General features: G+C 40.3%; 1 protein-coding gene across 3 annotated transcripts in view; it reads left to right on the top strand.

Annotated features, from left to right (window-relative positions):
- Positions 1-14,717, top strand: part of rpgra (retinitis pigmentosa GTPase regulator a) — a 23,248-nt gene extending 8,531 nt beyond the window's left edge. The window contains exons 7-18 of one of the 3 annotated variants that reach the window (XM_085248965.1): positions 110-235; positions 318-410; positions 905-967; positions 1,056-1,214; positions 1,303-1,452; positions 1,553-1,711; positions 2,206-2,361; positions 3,133-3,257; positions 3,791-3,997; positions 5,272-5,827; positions 5,937-6,001; positions 10,036-14,717. In XM_085248965.1, coding sequence (XP_085105091.1) covers positions 110-235; positions 318-410; positions 905-967; positions 1,056-1,214; positions 1,303-1,452; positions 1,553-1,711; positions 2,206-2,361; positions 3,133-3,257; positions 3,791-3,997; positions 5,272-5,827; positions 5,937-6,001; positions 10,036-13,332 — 5,156 coding nt within the window. In that variant the 3' untranslated portion in view covers positions 13,333-14,717. Of the gene's footprint in view, positions 1-109; positions 236-317; positions 411-904; positions 968-1,055; positions 1,215-1,302; positions 1,453-1,552; positions 1,712-2,205; positions 2,362-3,132; positions 3,258-3,790; positions 3,998-5,271; positions 5,828-5,936; positions 6,002-10,035 lie in introns of those variants that run through there. The other 2 variants (XM_085248966.1, XM_085248967.1) reach the window with 2 other exon arrangements.
- The last annotated feature ends 4,255 nt before the right edge of the window (positions 14,718-18,972 follow it).

The raw sequence follows: 18,972 nt of genomic DNA on the forward strand, positions 1-18,972 counted from the left end.
CAATAGATAACTGCACCTCTTTCCCATTTTCATAGCAAAATATATATTACAAAAAAGAGAGGTCGCTGAAGACCTTTGCACAGCTCTGTATTTGTCCATCTGTTACCAGAAACAGGAGCAATTTTCACATTTGGAAGGACCAGCTTTGCTAATAATGTTCCCAGCAAGTTCTGGCTGAAGAATGACCATCCAAAGAAAATGTCATGTGGCGGAGAGCACTCTGCTGTTATCACAGGTACACTGTATGTATATTTTAGTAATGAAAGCTGACATTGTTCACTAATAACATTCTTTTTGTGCCTGCAATGGCGTTACAGAAAATGGGAGGTTGCTGATGTTTGGTGGCAACACATGGGGCCAGCTGGGGTTGAGAATTAAGCCTAGTGCCAGGAAACCAACCTCTGTGAAAGGTTAGTATTTTTCACCGTGGCTGGGTCATATTGCATCAAACTAGTTATTTTTTGTGTAAAGCATAAAAAAAAATAAGCCCACATGACTTATTTTGTTAATCTAAGCCCCAAAATATAGAGTACAGTGCAATACAGTTTTATATACTGGAATCTTTATAATTAGAGCTATTTGTATCTATTCAAGCTATTTTGTTATATTTTGTAACTTATATATTACTTGTATGTAACCAGTTGTGTTGTATTGTTACTGTTCTTACTGTCTTGGAGCAATTGTGACCACATAGTTTCCTCTGGTATTGTGATTCTAATCACATAAAAGACAAAAAAATGTGAGACAAAAAAGGCAGAAAGTTGAGAAAATGTGTGATAAATTTGAATTATTTTTAATTGTTAACTAATGACCAGAACCAGAATTTGTTAGTCCATTAACAAGAAGATAATTGTGGTATTTTGAAGCCATTTTACTCACTATAATTACTGCATTTCCTTTCCAGCCTTGAAGTCTGAGAAGGTGAAGCTTGCAGCTTGTGGGAGAGACCACACAATTGTTTGCACATGTGAGACAATAAACACATATTTAATTACACGTGAGAGATGTTTCCATGAACACTGTTGTCCTCAAAATTAGTATACTTGTATATTTAGTTCATGGCAGTGTATACAGTGCAGGTAGCAACCAGGACGGGCAGCTGGGTTTAGGCCATTGTGACAAGTCTACATACTTTCACCTGCTCCGCCCCTTCTGCGACTGGGCACCAATCAAAATGCTTTCTGCAGGATGCAACACCTCAGCCGCCTTAACAGGTTTGAACAATGACGATATAATAAGTTTCTCTGCTAGAAAAGATGATCTGGGCATATGTAAAGTGTATGTACGTATGTGTGTTGGTAGAGGATGGGAGGCTGTTCATGTGGGGGGACAACTCTGTGGGTCAGATTTCTTTTGGGGACGAGGGATTTGCTGCAGAACCCAGAGAGGTCCACGTTGGAGAAGCAGTCATATGGGTGTCCTGTGGGTATAAGCACTCAGCTTTTGTGACAGGTACAACGCAGTCCAGCCACATGCATCACTGCAGTAGGTCCAATGTTAAATGAACCAGTCTTCAATACTTGTGTCATTTATTGTGTTGGATTTGTCCCAGTTTATGGTCGTCTCTACACGTTTGGTGAGAGTGCGAATGGAAGACTCGGTCTTCAGGAGGAGCAGCTGGCCAATCACAGAATTCCTCAGCAGGTGCAGGGAGTCCTGGGTCATGTCACCCGAGTGTGCTGTGGAGGAGAGCACACAGTGGTCCTCACAGGTATGCTAACAATTTGTTATTTTTAAAGAAAAGCATAAAACATCTGTGAAAGGAGCTGGTTAAACAGCGATGGAAAAGGTATTCAGGTCTTTAACTTAAGCAAAAGTATCAGTGTGCCTGATAATGATTTTCACATTATTGTGGGAAAAAATAAGGAGAAAATACTATCGCTTTTACTGTATGCATTAATATGTATGCAACATTTAATGTCAGCTGATCAAAGTAGGGCTGATTTTAACTGTAAAACACATGTGGTGATCACATCGTGTTTCCTTCTTTAAAATCTGCCACAGAACTCAACTTGTTTGATTATGTTAGACACTTTAAGGGACAGAATAAGTGATCTCAGCTCAAATGTAGCACAGACACAATGAAGAAGAACATCAAAATAAATTCCCCTGAGAATAGTGCTCTTGTACAGTAGTTGAGTAAATGTACTATACATCGCTTTGAATCAAAAGGGTTCTTTCCCTCTGTCTGCTTTGCTGTGCCAGAGAAGAACGTGTACACATTCGGCAGAGGTCAGTACGGTCAGCTGGGCCACGGAACATTTCTGTTTGAGGTTCATTTGCCAAAAGCGCTGCAGCACTTTTGTAACAGCAAGGTCAGACACATCGCGTGTGGAGAGAACCACACAGCTGTGGTCACAGGTAAGCCATCTTTGAAGGTCATTGTGACTTTAAAAGTAGCATTTCCCATTCACCTTTTTAGATGTCCATGCATGTTTTATATATGAAAGCATATAATAACTGTTTTAATGGAATATAATATATCTACAAGCTTTAAGGAAGGAATTATTTAAAAAAGTTTTTCTGTGATAAGTTCAAGAAACAAACTTCTTTAGGACATATGACTTGTGTACCACGCATAATTAAACACACAGCAACAAACCTGTAATCAGGTTAAAAGTACCATTAGTGAGGTAAATAAAACAAATTAACTGATGATGAAGACGAAGTGGAATCTCTTTTTTCCCCATCCAGCATAAACATGTCACTGAGGTGCTGTTTAATCACACAGCAGCCAGTCTGCCACTGTGAGGTGTTCAAATGCAAGTTCAGCAACTCACAAGCTTTCTCTAGAATTTGCTAAAGTGACTAATTTCATAAACTTTCTCAGATGTTGTCTGCCTCTAGAGGTATTCAGTTGATTATCACCACATGTGAGTCAGTTTTCGAGGGGGTAGATAAATCCAAGTTTTGTCAGTTAACTAAATGATAAATCAAATTTCAGCCAAACAATGTACTAAAAACCAATATTCAGTATTCAAACTTTTCATTCCTATGTGCATTTAAAAAGGGAATTAAATAAAAATCAAGGATTTTGTTGTTTATAAAATGTGTTAAAAGCAAAACGACTTCAGCCAGGATAGAAAACCTTCAGTCTGTGTTTGATGCATTTATCCTCCCCCTGCTCCACAGACAGCGGGCTGCTGTACACGTTTGGTGATGGTCGTCATGGAAAACTCGGGTTAGGGGAGGAAAACTTCATCAACCAGTTCAGCCCGACACTCTGCACACGTTTTCTTCAATACGCTGTTCAGTCAGTAAGTGAAGGTGATGTGAAGGGCTTTAAAAGTAATCTTCATAATCAGTCAACTCCCTCCAAAAAGGCCATAAAATGTATGAGAGGCACCACAGCTTGTAACAGGAAGCCTACTACAGCAGGATGTATCCACAGCACCATCAGTGATCGATAACAGAATATTCTTCACCAATCACCCCAGGAAGAGCAGCTGAAGCTGTGCTCACAGCCAGCACCTGGATACTTTCAGAGATCAGCCTTTTAATGAGTAATGAGCTCTGAATGGATCGTGCAGTGTCACATCATATCGCCTTTCTTTGCATCTGCAGGCTTTCTCCTATTTGGCAGCTGATTGTTCATAGGGAGCAGCATTCTTAGATACATCAGAGGTAAACTTCTCTCAAAGTAAGGCAAACGTAATCTCGAAAACAATCTTGCTGTAGCCTTGAGGGAGTAATATCCTGTATGTCAGCAGGTAAATGAGTGAAGAGCAGACTGAGAGTTAATCAGCTAAATGTAACAAAGATGTTTTCTTGTGTCCTCTCTCCCCGTCAGGTGTCGTGCGGTGGTCACCACATGCTGGTCGTGGCTACACCCAGGCCAGCAGAGAGCCAAGAAGCGGTGCCAGAGAAGGATGTCTTAATCGCAGACTACTTTCTGGAGTCAAGTTTTACCAAAATCATCTTTAAAAACAAGTTCATCAGTCCAACTCCACCATCACCACTCTCAGCCCTCTCAGCCCGGGCACGCCACCGAGACAGAGTGAGACCCTTCAACTTACTGCTCATTTTTAAAACACTTAATTCAATTCAATTTTATTTATACAGCGCCAAATCACATCAACAGTTGCCTCAAGGAGCTTTATATTGTAAGGTAGACCCTACAATAATTGTTTTTTATGTTATAGTTTAATTCATGGAAATAAGTTACCCAAATCTATTTGGCCCTGAATGAAAAAATGATCGCCCCCTAAACCTAAGAACTGGTTGTGCCACACTTGGGCAGCAAGAACTGCATTCACGTATTTGTGATAACTGGCAATAAGTCTTACATCTCTGCAGAGGGATTTTAGCCCACTCTGCAGGATTTTTTTTTTATTCAGCCACATTGGAGGGTTTTTTTCTAGCATTTTGGATCTCCATTGGATTTCTACGGAGCCCCGCAGGGGACATGGGAGAAAAAAAAATTAAGACGGACTTTTGCGAGATCTCACAAAAGTTTTAGCCGCATTCTTCGGACGCCGGCTCGAAGCCAACCGGGAGGTCGAGGCACGATGTGCCGGGAAAGCGGTGTTCCACCCGGCTGTAGTAGGTCTCGACCTCCCGTTAACGGGAGGTTAAGAATGCGGCTAAAACTTTTGCGAGTCCCGAGTTTGTTTTGCGAGATCCCGAGTTTGTTTTGCGAGATCTCGCAAAAGTCCGTCTTAATTTTTTTTTCTCCCATGTCCCCTGGTTCTCAAGATGTTTTTTGGCAAAAGTGAGACGAACCTTTGTGTTGTTTTAGATCAGCAGTGGTTTTCTCCTTGGTGCTCTCCAATGGATGGATCAGACTTCCAAAAAAATGTGGTTGACCACAGTTAATTCATGATTCAACAAGGGTGCAGATTACTTTTTCACACAGGGCCAGGCATGTTTAGATACCTTTTTTCCTTAATGAATTTAAAAAGTGCATTTTGTAATTAGTCAGGTTATCTTTGTCTAATATTAAATTTTATTTGAGGACCTGAGTGTGATAAACATGCAGGCATGTTGAAAAAAGAAATCAGTAAAGGGGTTGGGGTGGAATTGATTTTTTTTCTTTTATTTTTTATTTGACCTGTGCAGTCATGAAACAGGTATTTAAGTGTATTTTATGCGATAATAAAACGTTAAACATTTGAAACCCATGCTTGCAGAACCCCTTGGAAAACTTGTATGACCTGTATTATATCAATAGGGGGCAGTGTTGCACCACACTGCAAATCTGCCACTGGTTGCTGACGCTCCATAGATACATTTCCAAACTTAAACTCGAGAATCTCGTTTCCTATTTTTCAGGTTCGTTCTGTGGAGTTGTTTGGGGATAAGTTTCAGAGCCTCCCACGGCTTAACTCTGACTTTCTCAACACATCTCGGCAAAGATCCAGAAATTCCCTAACTCTGAAAACCCTTTCAAATGATGCTACTACCCCTTCATCATCCCCTAAACCAAAATCAGAGGTGACAGGAAGCCCACTTCTCTCCCCCAGATCTCGATCCATATCCCCTCAGAGTCCACTGTTATCCTCTAAGGCATCAACCCCACATTCACAATCATCATTCACGCTTCAAAGTAAAGCATCCACGTCTGCTTCTTCTAAGTCTAAATGCAAAAAGGTGCCCTCTCCTTTCCTTTTACCAAAGTCTATAACAAAATTAAACCCCAGCAGTCCTGTAGCTACTAAAATGACTGCAAAGCCTAGACTAAACCGAGCAGCAGCCACTAAGAAGCCTCTAAGTAACAAATTCTCATCTCCTGTGCCACCTAAAGAGCCCTACACCCCGACTAGACCCCCCAGTAATGTTTTCATTAAAAATCTAAAGGAGGAAGAACATTCTGCCCCAACACAAACAGGTACTTGAATTCTATGGTTTCAACAAGTGGCAATAAATGTTATAGCCAGCTTTTAGCTGATGCTTGAGCGGGTTTAAGCTGTTTAACCTAATTTTGTCTGTTATTTCAGGAAATGTTAAGAGACAAATAATCACTGAAGAAGTGGAGGAGAAAGAAGTCTTTTCACCATATATGGTGAGAGAAGACATTTTTGATGGCTCATTATGCGATGGTTTCTCTTAGATAGAGCAGATAAATACAGTATAGTCCACAGAGTCTTAAATGTAGAGTGAGACGACTGTTATTTTCCTCTTCTGGCTTCTTCTCTCTGGTTTGGATTAAATGCACTGCAGGGCAGGAAGCAGCAACGTAGAACACTCTGACTTTTTCCAGGAAATGTGCATACATCAGCATACGTGCTGTGTATACTGTATGTGTGTGTGTTCTTGCAAGTGTGTGTGTGTGTGTGTGTGTGTGTGTAAAGAAATTTTCCACTTGGTAAAACAATGAAGAAAAATATAAAATTGAATATCTCTAATGAATCTTCATCAGCCAGTTTCAGATATTTGGACAGCTTCTGCTGATACACAAATTTGTTTGGGCTCCAGCCCCTAGATGCACAAACACACACACGGATACACACACACACACATGCAGTGCTTTGGAAAAGTTCTCAGGAATCTTGCCACATCTCATCAGTGTTTCCACAACCAGTGATGAAGCAAGTTGAGAAAGAGTCTCCTACTTTGCTGTGTGCTATGGGTTACTGCAACATGTGGTGCCCCCCCCCAGCAATCCTGTCCTCACTGCAGGGGTAAATTTGTGTATTTGTGTTTGCACAGTACTGTATGTGTGTCCTCACATGTGTGGGTTTTAAGTGTGAGAGAAATTTCAATTTTATTTATATCATGCTAAATCACAACAACAGTTGCCTCAAGGTGTTTTATATTGTAAGGTAAAGACCCTACAATAACACAGAGAAAACAGAGAAAACATATCATATGACCCCCTATGAGCAAGCTTTTTGGTGACAGTGGGAAGGAGAAACTCCCTTTTAACAGGAAGAAACCTCCAGCAGAGCCAGGCTCAGGGAGGGACTGGCATCTGCCGCTACCGGTTGGAGGTGAGGGGAGAAAGATGGTACAAAGACGCGCAGTGGCAGAGTTCCAGAGATGACTAATAACTAATTGATTGATTGATTGGTAATTTATTTCAACATGTGAACAATATACAAGTACATTTAGAAAAGAAATAAGAGAGAAAAAAAATACTATACAAATTACATACAAAAAAACATTCTGATTAATTTACATGTTGAAAGGGAGTGGGAAGAAGTATACACTTATTTAATCCCACCCCTGTCCCATAAATTATCAGTGAATATTTAGTCAGCTTCCTTACTGATATAATTTGTAATAAAAATAGTGAACAGATTTCTGATATACTATATACTATAATATCACATCATGAATTTTTTGTTTGTTTGTTTTTAAATAGAGACATTCACTTAATTTAAATATTTTCTTTTTCTTTATAGATCGAGAAGATCATATTTTTATAACTCTTTTTGAACAGTTTTATGTTTGGACATTGCTTTAATTCCATATTCAGTTTGTTCCATAGTTTCACTCCATGAACAGAAACACAAAAGCCTTTTCTTGTAGTACGTACCTTCATTGTTTTGAAGTTACAAAAACCCCTTAAATTATAACTTCCTTCTTTCAAAAAAAACATACTCTGAATATTACCTGGCAGTTCTTTATTTTTTGCTTTGAATAGAATTTGTGCTGTTTGGAATTTCACTATATCGTCAATTTTCAATATTTCAGACTGCAAAAATAGTGAGTTTGTATGTTCCCTATAACCTGCATTGTGGATGATTCGAATTGCTTTCTTTTGAAGAGTAAAAAGTGAATGTAATGTGGTTTTATAGTTATTGCCCCAGACCTCTGCACAATAGCTTAAGTATGGTGAAACCAGTGAACAGTAGAGAATATGAAGTGATGTTCTGTCGAATACCTGTTTTGCCTTGTTTAGTACTGCAATGCTTCGTGATACTTTGGAATGAATATATCTTACGTGAGCTCTCCACTTAAGTTTTTCATCTATTATTACCCCCAGAAATTTATTTTCACTGACTCTTTCAATATCAACACCATTTATTTGAATCTTTGCATTTGTATTTAAACTACTATTTCCAAATAACATCAGTTTAGATTTATTCAAATTTAATGATAATTTGTTTTTATCAAGCCAGAACTTCACTTTACTTATTTCATTAGTCATATCCTCCAATAAATTCTGCAGATCATCACCAGAGCAAAAAATGTTTGTATCGTCAGCAAAGAGAACCATTTTTAATACTTTGGACACTTTACAGATGTCGTTAATGTACAAGTTGAAGAATTTTGGACCCAAAACTGACCCTTGGGGTACACCACAAGCAATGTCCATACATAAGGAGCAACCACCATTTATTTTCACAAACTGCTTTCTGTCACTTAAATAACTCCGGACCCAATCTAAAACTACCCCTCTGACACCATAACGTTCTAGTTTTCTTATTAATATATCATATAATGATTGCAGAGAAGTGTATAAACGCATAGTGGGTGAGAAAGGTGGCTGAAAAAGAGAAACTCAATGCATCATGGGAATTCCCCAGCAGCCTAAACCTATTGCAGCATAACCAAGGGAGGATTCACGGTGACCTGATCCAGCCCTAAATATATGCTTTATCAAAGACGAAAGTTTTAAGCCTAATCTTAAAAGTAGAGATAGTGTCTGTCTCCCGAATTCAAACTGGAAGCTGGTTCCACAGAAGAGAGGCCTGAAAGCTGATGGCTCTGCTTCCCATTATACTTTTAAATACTTTAGGAACCATAAGTAAACCTGCAGTCTGGCAGTGCAGTACTGTGCTGGGGTGATGCAGTGCTATAAGGTCATTAAGATAAGATGGGGCCTTATTATTCAACACCTTGTATGCATGGAGAAAGATTTTAAATTCGATCCAGCATTTAACAGGCAGCCAGATGAAGAGAAGCCAGAATAGGAGAGATATGCTGTTGCTTTCTAGTCCCTGTCAGTACTCTTGCTGCACCATTTTAGATTAACCGAAGGCCTTTTAGGAAGTTTTTACAACATCCTGATTATAACGAATTACAGTAGTCCCGCCTAGAACTAGTTTTTCAGCGTCAGTCTGAGACAGTGTAAAAGTGTAAAGTGTGCGTGTTAGTCCCCATAGGGAAATAGTTCCTCTGCATTTAACCCATTCACCCAGTGAAGCAGTGGGCAGCCACCAGTGTAGCGCCCGGGGAGCAGTGTGTAGGGACGGTACCTTGCTCAGGGGTACCTCAGGGTAGCCGTTCAGTGGAGTCGAACCACCACTCTACCTACTGAGCTATCCCTGCCAGTATGTTTTCTAAAATAATCAGTAATCAAGAGAATAAAATATTGTATTATACATAGGTATTTAATGAAAACAATCAATTTTGGAGAGAAGGTTTATGAGGTGCTGAACTTGTTTTTAAACACCTCACAATGGCAGACTGGCTGCTGTGTGATTAAATAGCACCTCAGTGACACCCTGTGAAAGATTTTCTACTTCAATATGTAGAAAAGTTTCAGCTAAGACATCACAGACAGTGGATTTATGCTGGCATCAGGTAATCCACTGGGACTGTATCCGAGCTTGACTTTGTGGTGTTATGCTTGATTCTTGGTATTACAAATGAAATCTATATATGTGTAATTTAGCATGAATTGACATTGAAATCGTTGAGATTTAACAGAACTTTTACAGTCATTGGTGGTCAAAAGGCGGGTTCACTGTGACATCATAATTTTCAGCAGAAACACTTTTTTTCATTCACTTTTTGTCAGTGCCATAACTCGGGAAGAGAAGGGGAATATATTTCACCAAACTGCTGACACTAATTATTCGTGCACACCTACTAAAGTCTTCAGTGCAACTAATTATACGAGTCTGCCCTGACATTCTATTTACACTTTGAAAACCACTGAAATATACCTCTAGTAGTCTATAATAGTAGGGTGCAAGTACAGTAGGTAGGTAAGATGATATTTAAAGCATTAAAAACACATAAAACATTGAACAAATTACATATGCAGTTATACTGACAGCCGCTCCGCTTGTGCAGCTTTCCTTCTTTAATCTACTTTTCTTTTTCGTATTATATCTTTCTGAATCCTTATGTGATTTGTTACAGGGAAAGAAAAAGGGCAGAGCTTTTAGACATGCAGTAAAGGAAGAAGAACCATTTGCACAACAGATCCAGACTAACGAGAAGACCGACCGAAACTCCCCTAAGGTTTTGCCAACAGAGCTTATGAAGGGCCCCAGCACCTTGAAGACAGAAGTGTCTCCTCTGAAGAGCACAAAGAAAAATCACAAAGTGACTTCAAACAGCAAAGAGAACATCACCAAGGAGTCCAGCAACATCAAACCTTCAGAAAACAGGCAAGCTCAAAAGCAGCTCCCGCATTTTAAATCATCACAGCAAGATAAGAGGAAACCGTCAGAGCATAGCACAAAAACACAACAGACGCTGACAGATGCACAGGAGAGAGTGACTGAAGTGAAGCACAAGACGAGGAAAACTGAGGATTTGAGAGAAAGTAATGAACCGAATGAAGAGGATAACAGCTCTCTGAAGAAAGGCTTGACAAGGACCCCAAAAAAGGAGACAAAGAAATCATCATCTTTAGATCCGAAATCTCCTTCTATCAAGGTCAGTAAAGTGAATCAAGCAGCCAGTCTAGCATCCACAGAAAATGGCGTAAAGGAAAATGAAGCAACTCAGAGGGGAAGTGATGACGTCAAACCTGTTGAAGTGGCGAGTCGGGGGACACGGCGAGTCAAATCGACTCTAACAAAAGATCAGCACAAGGTTAAATCTGTACCAGGAGTGGATGCTAAATCGCCAGCAGCACAGGAAGAAAACACAACACCTTTTAAGGCTGAAACCAAGAAATCTGTCTCCAGAAAAACACCATTGCAAGTTAAGGGAAAATTGCAAGAGCTTAAACCAACACCAGTCAAGGATCAAAGTAAATGTGCAGAAAATCCCCTCATTGAAGGTGAAAGCAAAGAAAAGTGTGAGGAAAATGAGTTAAATTGTGCCAAAGACGCCACTCTGAAGATGAAAGGTGGAACTGTGGATGAGCAGAAATTGTCAAAAATAAAGGACAAAAAGACGGCAAAGGAATCCGGTGCTGAACAGAGGGCAAAAACAAAACGAAGAGGAGGAGGCAAGGAAGAGGAAATCAGAGTTAAAGGTGAGGGGGATGTTGACTCTGAGAATAAGATGAAGGCTAAACCAAAGAGTGAAGCTTTCAGCCTGCCGTCATCTCAGCAGGATACACCTACAGAAGTGAGAGGTAACCCAATTTCCCCTCAAAGCCCAGAGGTGGATTCTCCTAGAGCTGCAAAACCCCTGCGAGGCGCTAAGCCTGTTGTTATGGATTCCCGTGTTTCTGAAACAGATGAAGAGGACACTTGGGGCAAGAATGGGGGAAAAACAAATTGGGGAGAAATTCTCAGTAATTCAGCGTCACTTCTTCCAGTTGCTGGGATTGCAGGTGCAGCTATTGAGGTCCTTCGTGAGGCAGTGACAAGTGTGCAGTCTGACAGTGACAAAGCCACCTCGACACCCTCTAAAACGCTCAGTAAAGTCAGACAATTCACGAAGCAGAGTGCAGTTACGGAGCCATCCTTGTGCTCCACATTGTCACATTTTTCTTCCTCGAATGAAACGGAGGATGGCCTGAAGACAGATGCTCAAGCTGGTGTTCCATCGGAATCTGTAAATGAATCCCAAGAAGTAGAAAATGATGACAGCAGTTGTGATCCATCAGAGGGGGAGGCAGTGAAAGGGGGCCTGTCTGAGCATATCAGGGGTGAACACATGGAAGATTCACAAAAAGAAGTGGAGGAGAAATCCGACAAGGCATCTGGAGAGGATGAGGATTCTGAGGATGGGGGAAAGAATGAAGATGAAGATGTCGAGAGTGGAAGTGACAGTGAAGATAAAAGGGAAGAATGTGAGAGTAGTAGTGACAAAGAAACAGGAGAGGAGAGCAATACGGGAGAGGGAGAGGAAGATAATGTATCTGAGGAAGAAGAGGGTGACGAGAAAACAAGCAGGAGTGATGAAGATGAAGGAAGTGATAAAACTAATGCTGCTGAAACTGAAGGAGAGGAAGAAAGCACTAAGAAGACAAGTGATGGATTGAGTGACTCTGATGGGAGTGAAGGAGCTGAGGAGGAAGAGGAGGAAGGTGAAAATGAAGAGTCCAGTGATGAAGAGAGTAAAGAGGATAAAGAGAAGGAGAGTGAGGATGAAGAGAAGAAAAGCGGTGATGAATCAGAGAGCGATGAGAGCACGAACCGAGAGTCAGAGGGGGAGGAGGACGGAGAGGAAGGAGACACTGCAGAATCTGCCAAAACTGAAGAAGAAGAAAATGATGAAGATGAAGAGGGCGAAACTGAGGAACAAAATGATGCCTCCACAGAAAATGAGGATGAGGAGAAGGACTCGGTTGAAGATGAAGAGGCAGATAAGAGTGAAGGAGAGCAAGACAGTGATAAGGGAGAGGAAGAAGAAGATAGCGAGGCTGATGAAGAGGAACTCCAAGATGAAAAAAGTGATGAAGAAGAAGAGGAAGAAGGAGGTGAGGAAAGGGAAGAAAGTGAGTCCGTAGGTGATGGGGAAGCTGAGACAGAAGATGGAGAGGATGAGGACAAAGAAGAGAGTGAGGAGGAGGAAGAGTCTGCAGAAGAGGAAGAGGAAGAAGAGGAGGAGGATACAGGGGACGAAGACATAGAAGCTGAGGAAGAAGAGGAAGAGAAGGAGGAGGATACAGGGGACGAAGAAACAGAAGCTGAGGAAGAGAAGGAGGATACAGGGGATGAAGAAGAAGAAGCTGAGGAAGAGAATGAAAGTGAGGAAGAGGAGAAATCAAAAGGAAAAAATAAAAGCATGGAGCCTGCTAAAAAAAATCTGTTAGAGAGTGATGAAGGGGAGGAGGAGGAGGGGGAGGAGGGGGAAGGTGAGGAGGAAGGGGAAGAAGAGGAAGAACAGCAAAAACAGACAAGGCTAAGAGGAAAAAGGAAAGACATGAAAGGTAATGATGAGGAAACTGATGATGAAGATGAGGATAGTGAGGAAGAGGGTGATGAAGAAGAAAGGGATGAAGAGAATAAGGAAAAGGGAAATGAGAACCAGGAGGAGGAGGAGGCAGAAGAAGAGGGAATTGAGGAAGAGGAAGAAGGAGATGAAAATGAAGAAGAGGAGGAGGAGAATGAGGAAGAGGAGGACCAAGCAAAATTAGCAAAGAAAAAAAAAGAGAAGCGACAGAAACCGCCACCAGACAGAAGCAGCAAACAGAAAGAAGCACCCAAACCAGCACCGAGGACCAGGCAGAGAGCTGCAGGGGGGGCGAAAGCTGAGGACTCTCAGCAGTTCTGGAACGATGTCCTGCCTCAATACCTAGACCTTCAGTGACCACGCCCACGGTGAAGCCACACCCACAGAAATCTCAGCTAAACACGAGCTTCGTCTGAGTTATTCTTTATGCTCTGAAAACACATAACAAGTGTGTCTAAGCACTTTTCAAAAACCCTTACACTGTCCAAGGCAGTCAAGCCATTTATACTGCAATCTAAGTTTTGTCAAGAACTATTTTCATGTGCGTATTGATATCCATGTGGTGCTCTGTGTAGAACAACACTAAAGTGGTGTATTTGGCACTACCTTTGTCAGGATCCTGGGTCTCCTGAACCAGCGTTTTTAGTTCTTTGTGATTTTTGTATTTTGTACTCGTGTGATTTATTCTATGGTTTCTAGTTTTGATCCCCTGCCCTTCATGTTTCTCTGTGCCCCCTCTGTTCCGTGTAAGTCTCTGTGTTTCTTAGTTGCTGTCTCCACCGTGTCAAGTTCGCGTCTCCGTGTTATACTTCCTGTTTTACTTTGAAGGTCTGTGTCTTATGTGAATGTGTTCTGCTTTGCTTCCTTGTCTCATCAGTTCTGATTTCTCCCAGCTGTGCTCTCCTTCTGTGTCTCATTCCCCTCGTTACTTCCCAGTGTATTTAAACCCTGTGTTTCTCTGCGTCAGTGTCGTGTTGTCCCTCAAGCTGTGTGTTTCCTCATGTTCCTCTCTGTAAGTTGTAGTTCATATTTTCCCCAGTTTAGTTTTGTATGACTTCCCCTGCCAGCAAATAAAGCTGAGTTCTTTGTGTTTAAACCTTGTGCCTGAGCGCCTGCATTTTGGGTCTGGCTCCTGCCTTCCACACAGCGCTTCTTGACAACCTTAGCTTAAACCTTAGCTTGAGGGCACTGAAGCCAAAATGTGAACACATAGACTTGACATGACTTAACTGTTTTGCGAATTTGCTTATTTTGCACATGAGTGACATTGATATTTATAAAGAAAACACACTGAGAATGACATATCTTAATAATAATAATAATGATGATATGGAGGTACGACACAGTAGGTTCCAAAGAAGCTCAAAAGCTGCAGCTGTTGAAACAAATGAACGTTTAAGATAACATGATTATGTTCAATGGACACATATATTTCCAGGTTTCAGTGTATCTAATTACGCTGCTATACTCAGGAGTCACTTGGATGGATGTATAGCTAACAAACTGTGAGATGCCATCATGTCAATGTGGATCAAAATCTCTGAGGAATGCCATGAAGACAGTCATTAGCAAATGTACCTAAAAGTAACTGGTGATGGTATCTTCCTATTGTCTTAACCCTAATCAGAGTGTTTATGTATTTATTATAGAGCCTTGAATTGAATACTGTATAATTTTCTAATGTATATCTAGGCTCCAGTCTTCCACCTGTTCTGATGAATGTATATAAAATACTGAAAACAGCTTTTTTATGAGTCAGTTATTTCAGAATATTTCATATTTGTCAAAACATATTACGTTTGCAGCAAAAAGTGTACAATGAAGTACTGAAACATGTCACACAGAAATAGGAGAAAACTTGTGTTGATCACAGTGTAGTTAATAGAAAAAGATAATAGATAATAGAGAAAGCATTTTGATGTGTGAGTGTTGTTTTTAAGACAAAAACATCATTCAATTGGGCTTAAGTTAAATATGCACACATATTTCTGTTTTAAGGCTCTTCAGACATGCTCCATTACATCAACCAGCTGTGTCTGTTATCTGATGCTGAACAGAGTTTTTACAGTGGAGTTTTCAGAGCACCTTCATTAGAAACTGCTGCCTGCTGCAGAGTAAAATGAGTAATTTGTGGCCACTCAGCTTAGAATAATAAGACAAATGTTATTGTTAAGATAGGACAGCATTTGAGTGACAATAATTAATTTTTTAATGCACATGTTTTTCTTCTTTGGGAAAAACATTCTGCAAAAATTACCCACAAGTCTGCTTACAGTGCTTACAAGGAGTTTCAGATGTTAGAAAAGGTATGCTTGGAGGAGTAAAGGTGAGGCTTTCAAACCTAAGAACAGCTGTCAAGCATGGTGGCAGGTGATAGTAGCATACTCTGGGCTGTTAAAACTGCTTTTTACTTTTTCCTCGGGAGTGCAGGTCTGCCTCAGGGCAGAGTCAAAGACCTCAATTCTTCTCCTCACACTTGGACAGCAGCCCCACATTAAGTGGGCGTGTGCAGCACACGTTGCCAGATTGTCTTCACCTCCATGCCCCGATCAGTAATAATCTGTTCTCTCTCTGTTCCCTCCTGCTGTCAGCTGAACCCCGTTAATTGGTCTCCAGTCTCCTGCCTTTTGTCAGTGGAGCAAGTCCAAATGTTTTCTCAAAACCCGTAATCAAACCCTACAAACCGAACCCCTAAAGCACCCTGGGGGTTAAACTTGCAGCTCAAAGAAATCATCAAAAGCCCAAATTTTATCAGGATGCATAAAAATTATGTAGAAATCTTTCTTATTTATTTGTAATAATTCACTGATTCAAATTTTACATTCAGCATATGGCTCAAGTTCAGTTATTCTTTGCTACCTTGATGTTGACTAAATTCCTGCAACACTACTTTGTGTTTACACTAGGCACAATTCTTGTCTTGAGCTGGATCAGAAAGCAGCTCTTGCCTGTAAACAACAGTTAAACTCATCGGACTAAATCCAGAGACAGTCCTAAGACAAAATTACTGGTGGTAACCAGCACAACAAAGTGTTAAACGAATCAACCAAAGCCAAGACGGTCACCTGAACCCACATATAATTACTGCTCTGGAGATCCTCTCACAGTCGTTTCACTGCACGCCCCTCTTTCCTGTTCCCTGTCGAGACAAGGAGAGTTTTGACACCTTCATGTGTGGACTCGCTCTGCTGCACTACACACTACACAGGGTTTCTATCCAAACCTCATGCTTGTCTTAGACAGAAAATTAAACACCAATTAGTCCTGCAGGAGCTCTGTACTCTCTCAGCTTTTCTGCAGTGCGTGCATGTACACGTGTTATGAAACAGAGCAATCATTAGCTCTAGAAGACTGTCAAGTAAACGTCAAGTCAGATCTTGCAAAAAACATACTACAGAAACAGCTTCTGTTTCAGCTATAGGAGACAAAACACTAAAGACAGATCATGATGGTTACTATAGAACATCTCATCAGAGTATTGTTGCTAGGAAACAACTTGGATTCAGCTCGACTTCTTATAAAATGTTCATCATTAGGAAACTGAAACAGGAGCAAACTTGTGCCCAAGTTTCCATGTTGCACTGTTTCTGCAGCTCTCCAGTGGTGATGAAAGAGCAGAGCGGCTCAGCTTAAAGGTTAATATAATTTAAACCCTATCAGGTAAACAGAGCTGGTTCACAGCAGACATTTTGACTTGTGAATCACAAACACAATGAACGGCTAACATTACTAAGTGCTGAGCTGTGTTGCTGTAAGCAGCCATTGTTTATGTGATATTATTTTCAACTGTTAAGACAGAATGGATGTGACTTATTAAGGGGACGAGAAAGAAACAAGAGCTCTCTGCGGGGGAATATTTCAGCTTCCAAAAGGGAACAGAGCAGAGAAAACGGCCACAACAATACACATCAATACTCGTTTCCAATCATAAATGATTTCATTAACACTCAACTTTACAAATATACAGAAGTTCAGACAAAATTTGTAACGGTTTACTAACTACAACCTTTTAATGTTTATTTTACTTTACCTTTACTTTTACTGAATTATTTTATATTCTGGTGAAACATGCAATGCTTTGAACATAAACTTAAAGCAAACAAACAAAGATCAAAAGTCCTGCCTTCGCTAAACTAAGAGTACCAAATATTATACTATTCTACATGCAAACAAGATCATAAATAAAAGTGTCAGCAGTGCGGTATGTGCATGCGTAATTTTATATCTGTCACATTTAGGTTCGTTAAGTGTTTGGATGATGCACATTGTTCTTAATAGTTGAATAAAGTCTAGAATCCACTGAGATGTTCTGCTTGACCTTCCTTGCTTTTCTGCTTGGCCTTGAGAAACTCCTGGGTTGCCTTTGCAGCCATGCGATAACACTGCCTCCACTGTGTTTGACAGATGCTTTGGATGATGAGCAGTCTCTCTCCTCCTCCATACTTGTCTCTGCTCATCATTCTGCTACAAGTTCATCAGAACTGTGCAAGCGCCTTTAAATGCTTGCTGCCAAAGTCTAATCTAGCCCCATATTCATTAGCGTAACCAGCTGTCTGCACCTTGTTGTAAGATCTTCTGTATTTACATTCATGAACTCTTGATTGTAGACTTTTAAAATGATGTGTTTGCAGAGTCATAAGTACAAAAGCTTTGTGGCTCCAGTTATATCTAATTTTATAAAATACTATTCAGTGGTTCACTCTGTAAGTTAACCATAAATATTTTCTACTTGCAGTTTTAGATCAGTGATAGAAAAGGCATTTGGAGGCTTAATAGCACCTAATAATTCAATTCAGTTTTACTTATATTGGACTAAATTACAACAACATTTCCCTGAAGGTGCTTTATATAGTAAGATAAATCCTACAATATTAGAAAGAACCCCTAACAATCACACGACTCAAGCACATAGCAACAGTGGGAAGGAAAAATTCCTTTTTAACAGGAAGAAACCTCATAATGAACCAAGCTCAGGGAGGGGCAGCCATCTGCTGCGATTGGTTGGTGGTAAGAGGAGGGGAAAGAAAAGAGAGCAGAAGGAGACAGGACAAAAAATAAAGTGCCATATCTCTGATTTTTTTTTTTTTAATTCTTGGACTCTAAGGTTGCTCTGTGATTCACAGCTCAAAATTATAATTTTATGTCTAATACTACTACCATCCACTGTCTTAAAGAAGCTATTTTAGCTTATTTCCCTCTCTCTTTAAGGCAAGTTGCTTCTGATTGGTTACCCCTTGCAAACAGCAGGTAGGTGGGGATTGTGTGCTCACAGTCAGGCGTGTATGCTTGAGATGACCATATTAGGGATATCCGCTCTCACTGACGTCACACAGAGTTAAAAGTGAAAAACAAAACAAAACGCGTTTGGCCAGTCTGAAGCCTGAACTCTTGGCTCACAGAGATTACTGACCTCATTATTTTGAAGTTTGGACATGTTTGTAAAATAAAATTAAATATACCCAAGTGTGCATAAAAGCCCCCTTCCATTTCTCACATTAAATGTGATAGATTAAAGAACTCACACTCTAATAAAAGCTTGTTTGATGATGTGTGTGAAAAACACTGCTGCGAGGCTACTTTTATCTTCATTTTAAATCAACTTGCTAAAAAAAGGCAAGAAAGGCTCTGAGTTTTCTGAAGATTTATGATTTTTTCTGGAAAAACTTTAAAAAGATTCACTGGAATTACAAACTGGTTGTACAACTGGCTGATACTTGTCACTTTTGAAAAGTGTCCATCTGATTTTAAACTAGGCTGAAATCTAAAATCTGTTAAAGATGTTGAAACTCTGTACAAAGTGCTATTGCAACACACTCTGAAACTCTCTCCCACTGAGCCGAGTTCTGTGGTCTCTTTTAAAAAGGAGCTGAAAATGTTGCTTGCAGGTAACTTTTTTGGACTCCATGTTTTTAGTATTTTGTTGTGAAGCACTTTGTGATATTTGTCTTGAAATGTGCTGCATAGCACATAGCACAAAACTGTACTCATTTACTTACT

This window comes from Mchenga conophoros, linkage group LG16, assembly GCF_057382185.1.
Source record: "Mchenga conophoros isolate Kocher_MC1m ecotype Shallow Benthic linkage group LG16, M_conophoros_male_GT1.1, whole genome shotgun sequence".
Taxonomy (NCBI): domain Eukaryota; kingdom Metazoa; phylum Chordata; class Actinopteri; order Cichliformes; family Cichlidae; genus Mchenga; species Mchenga conophoros.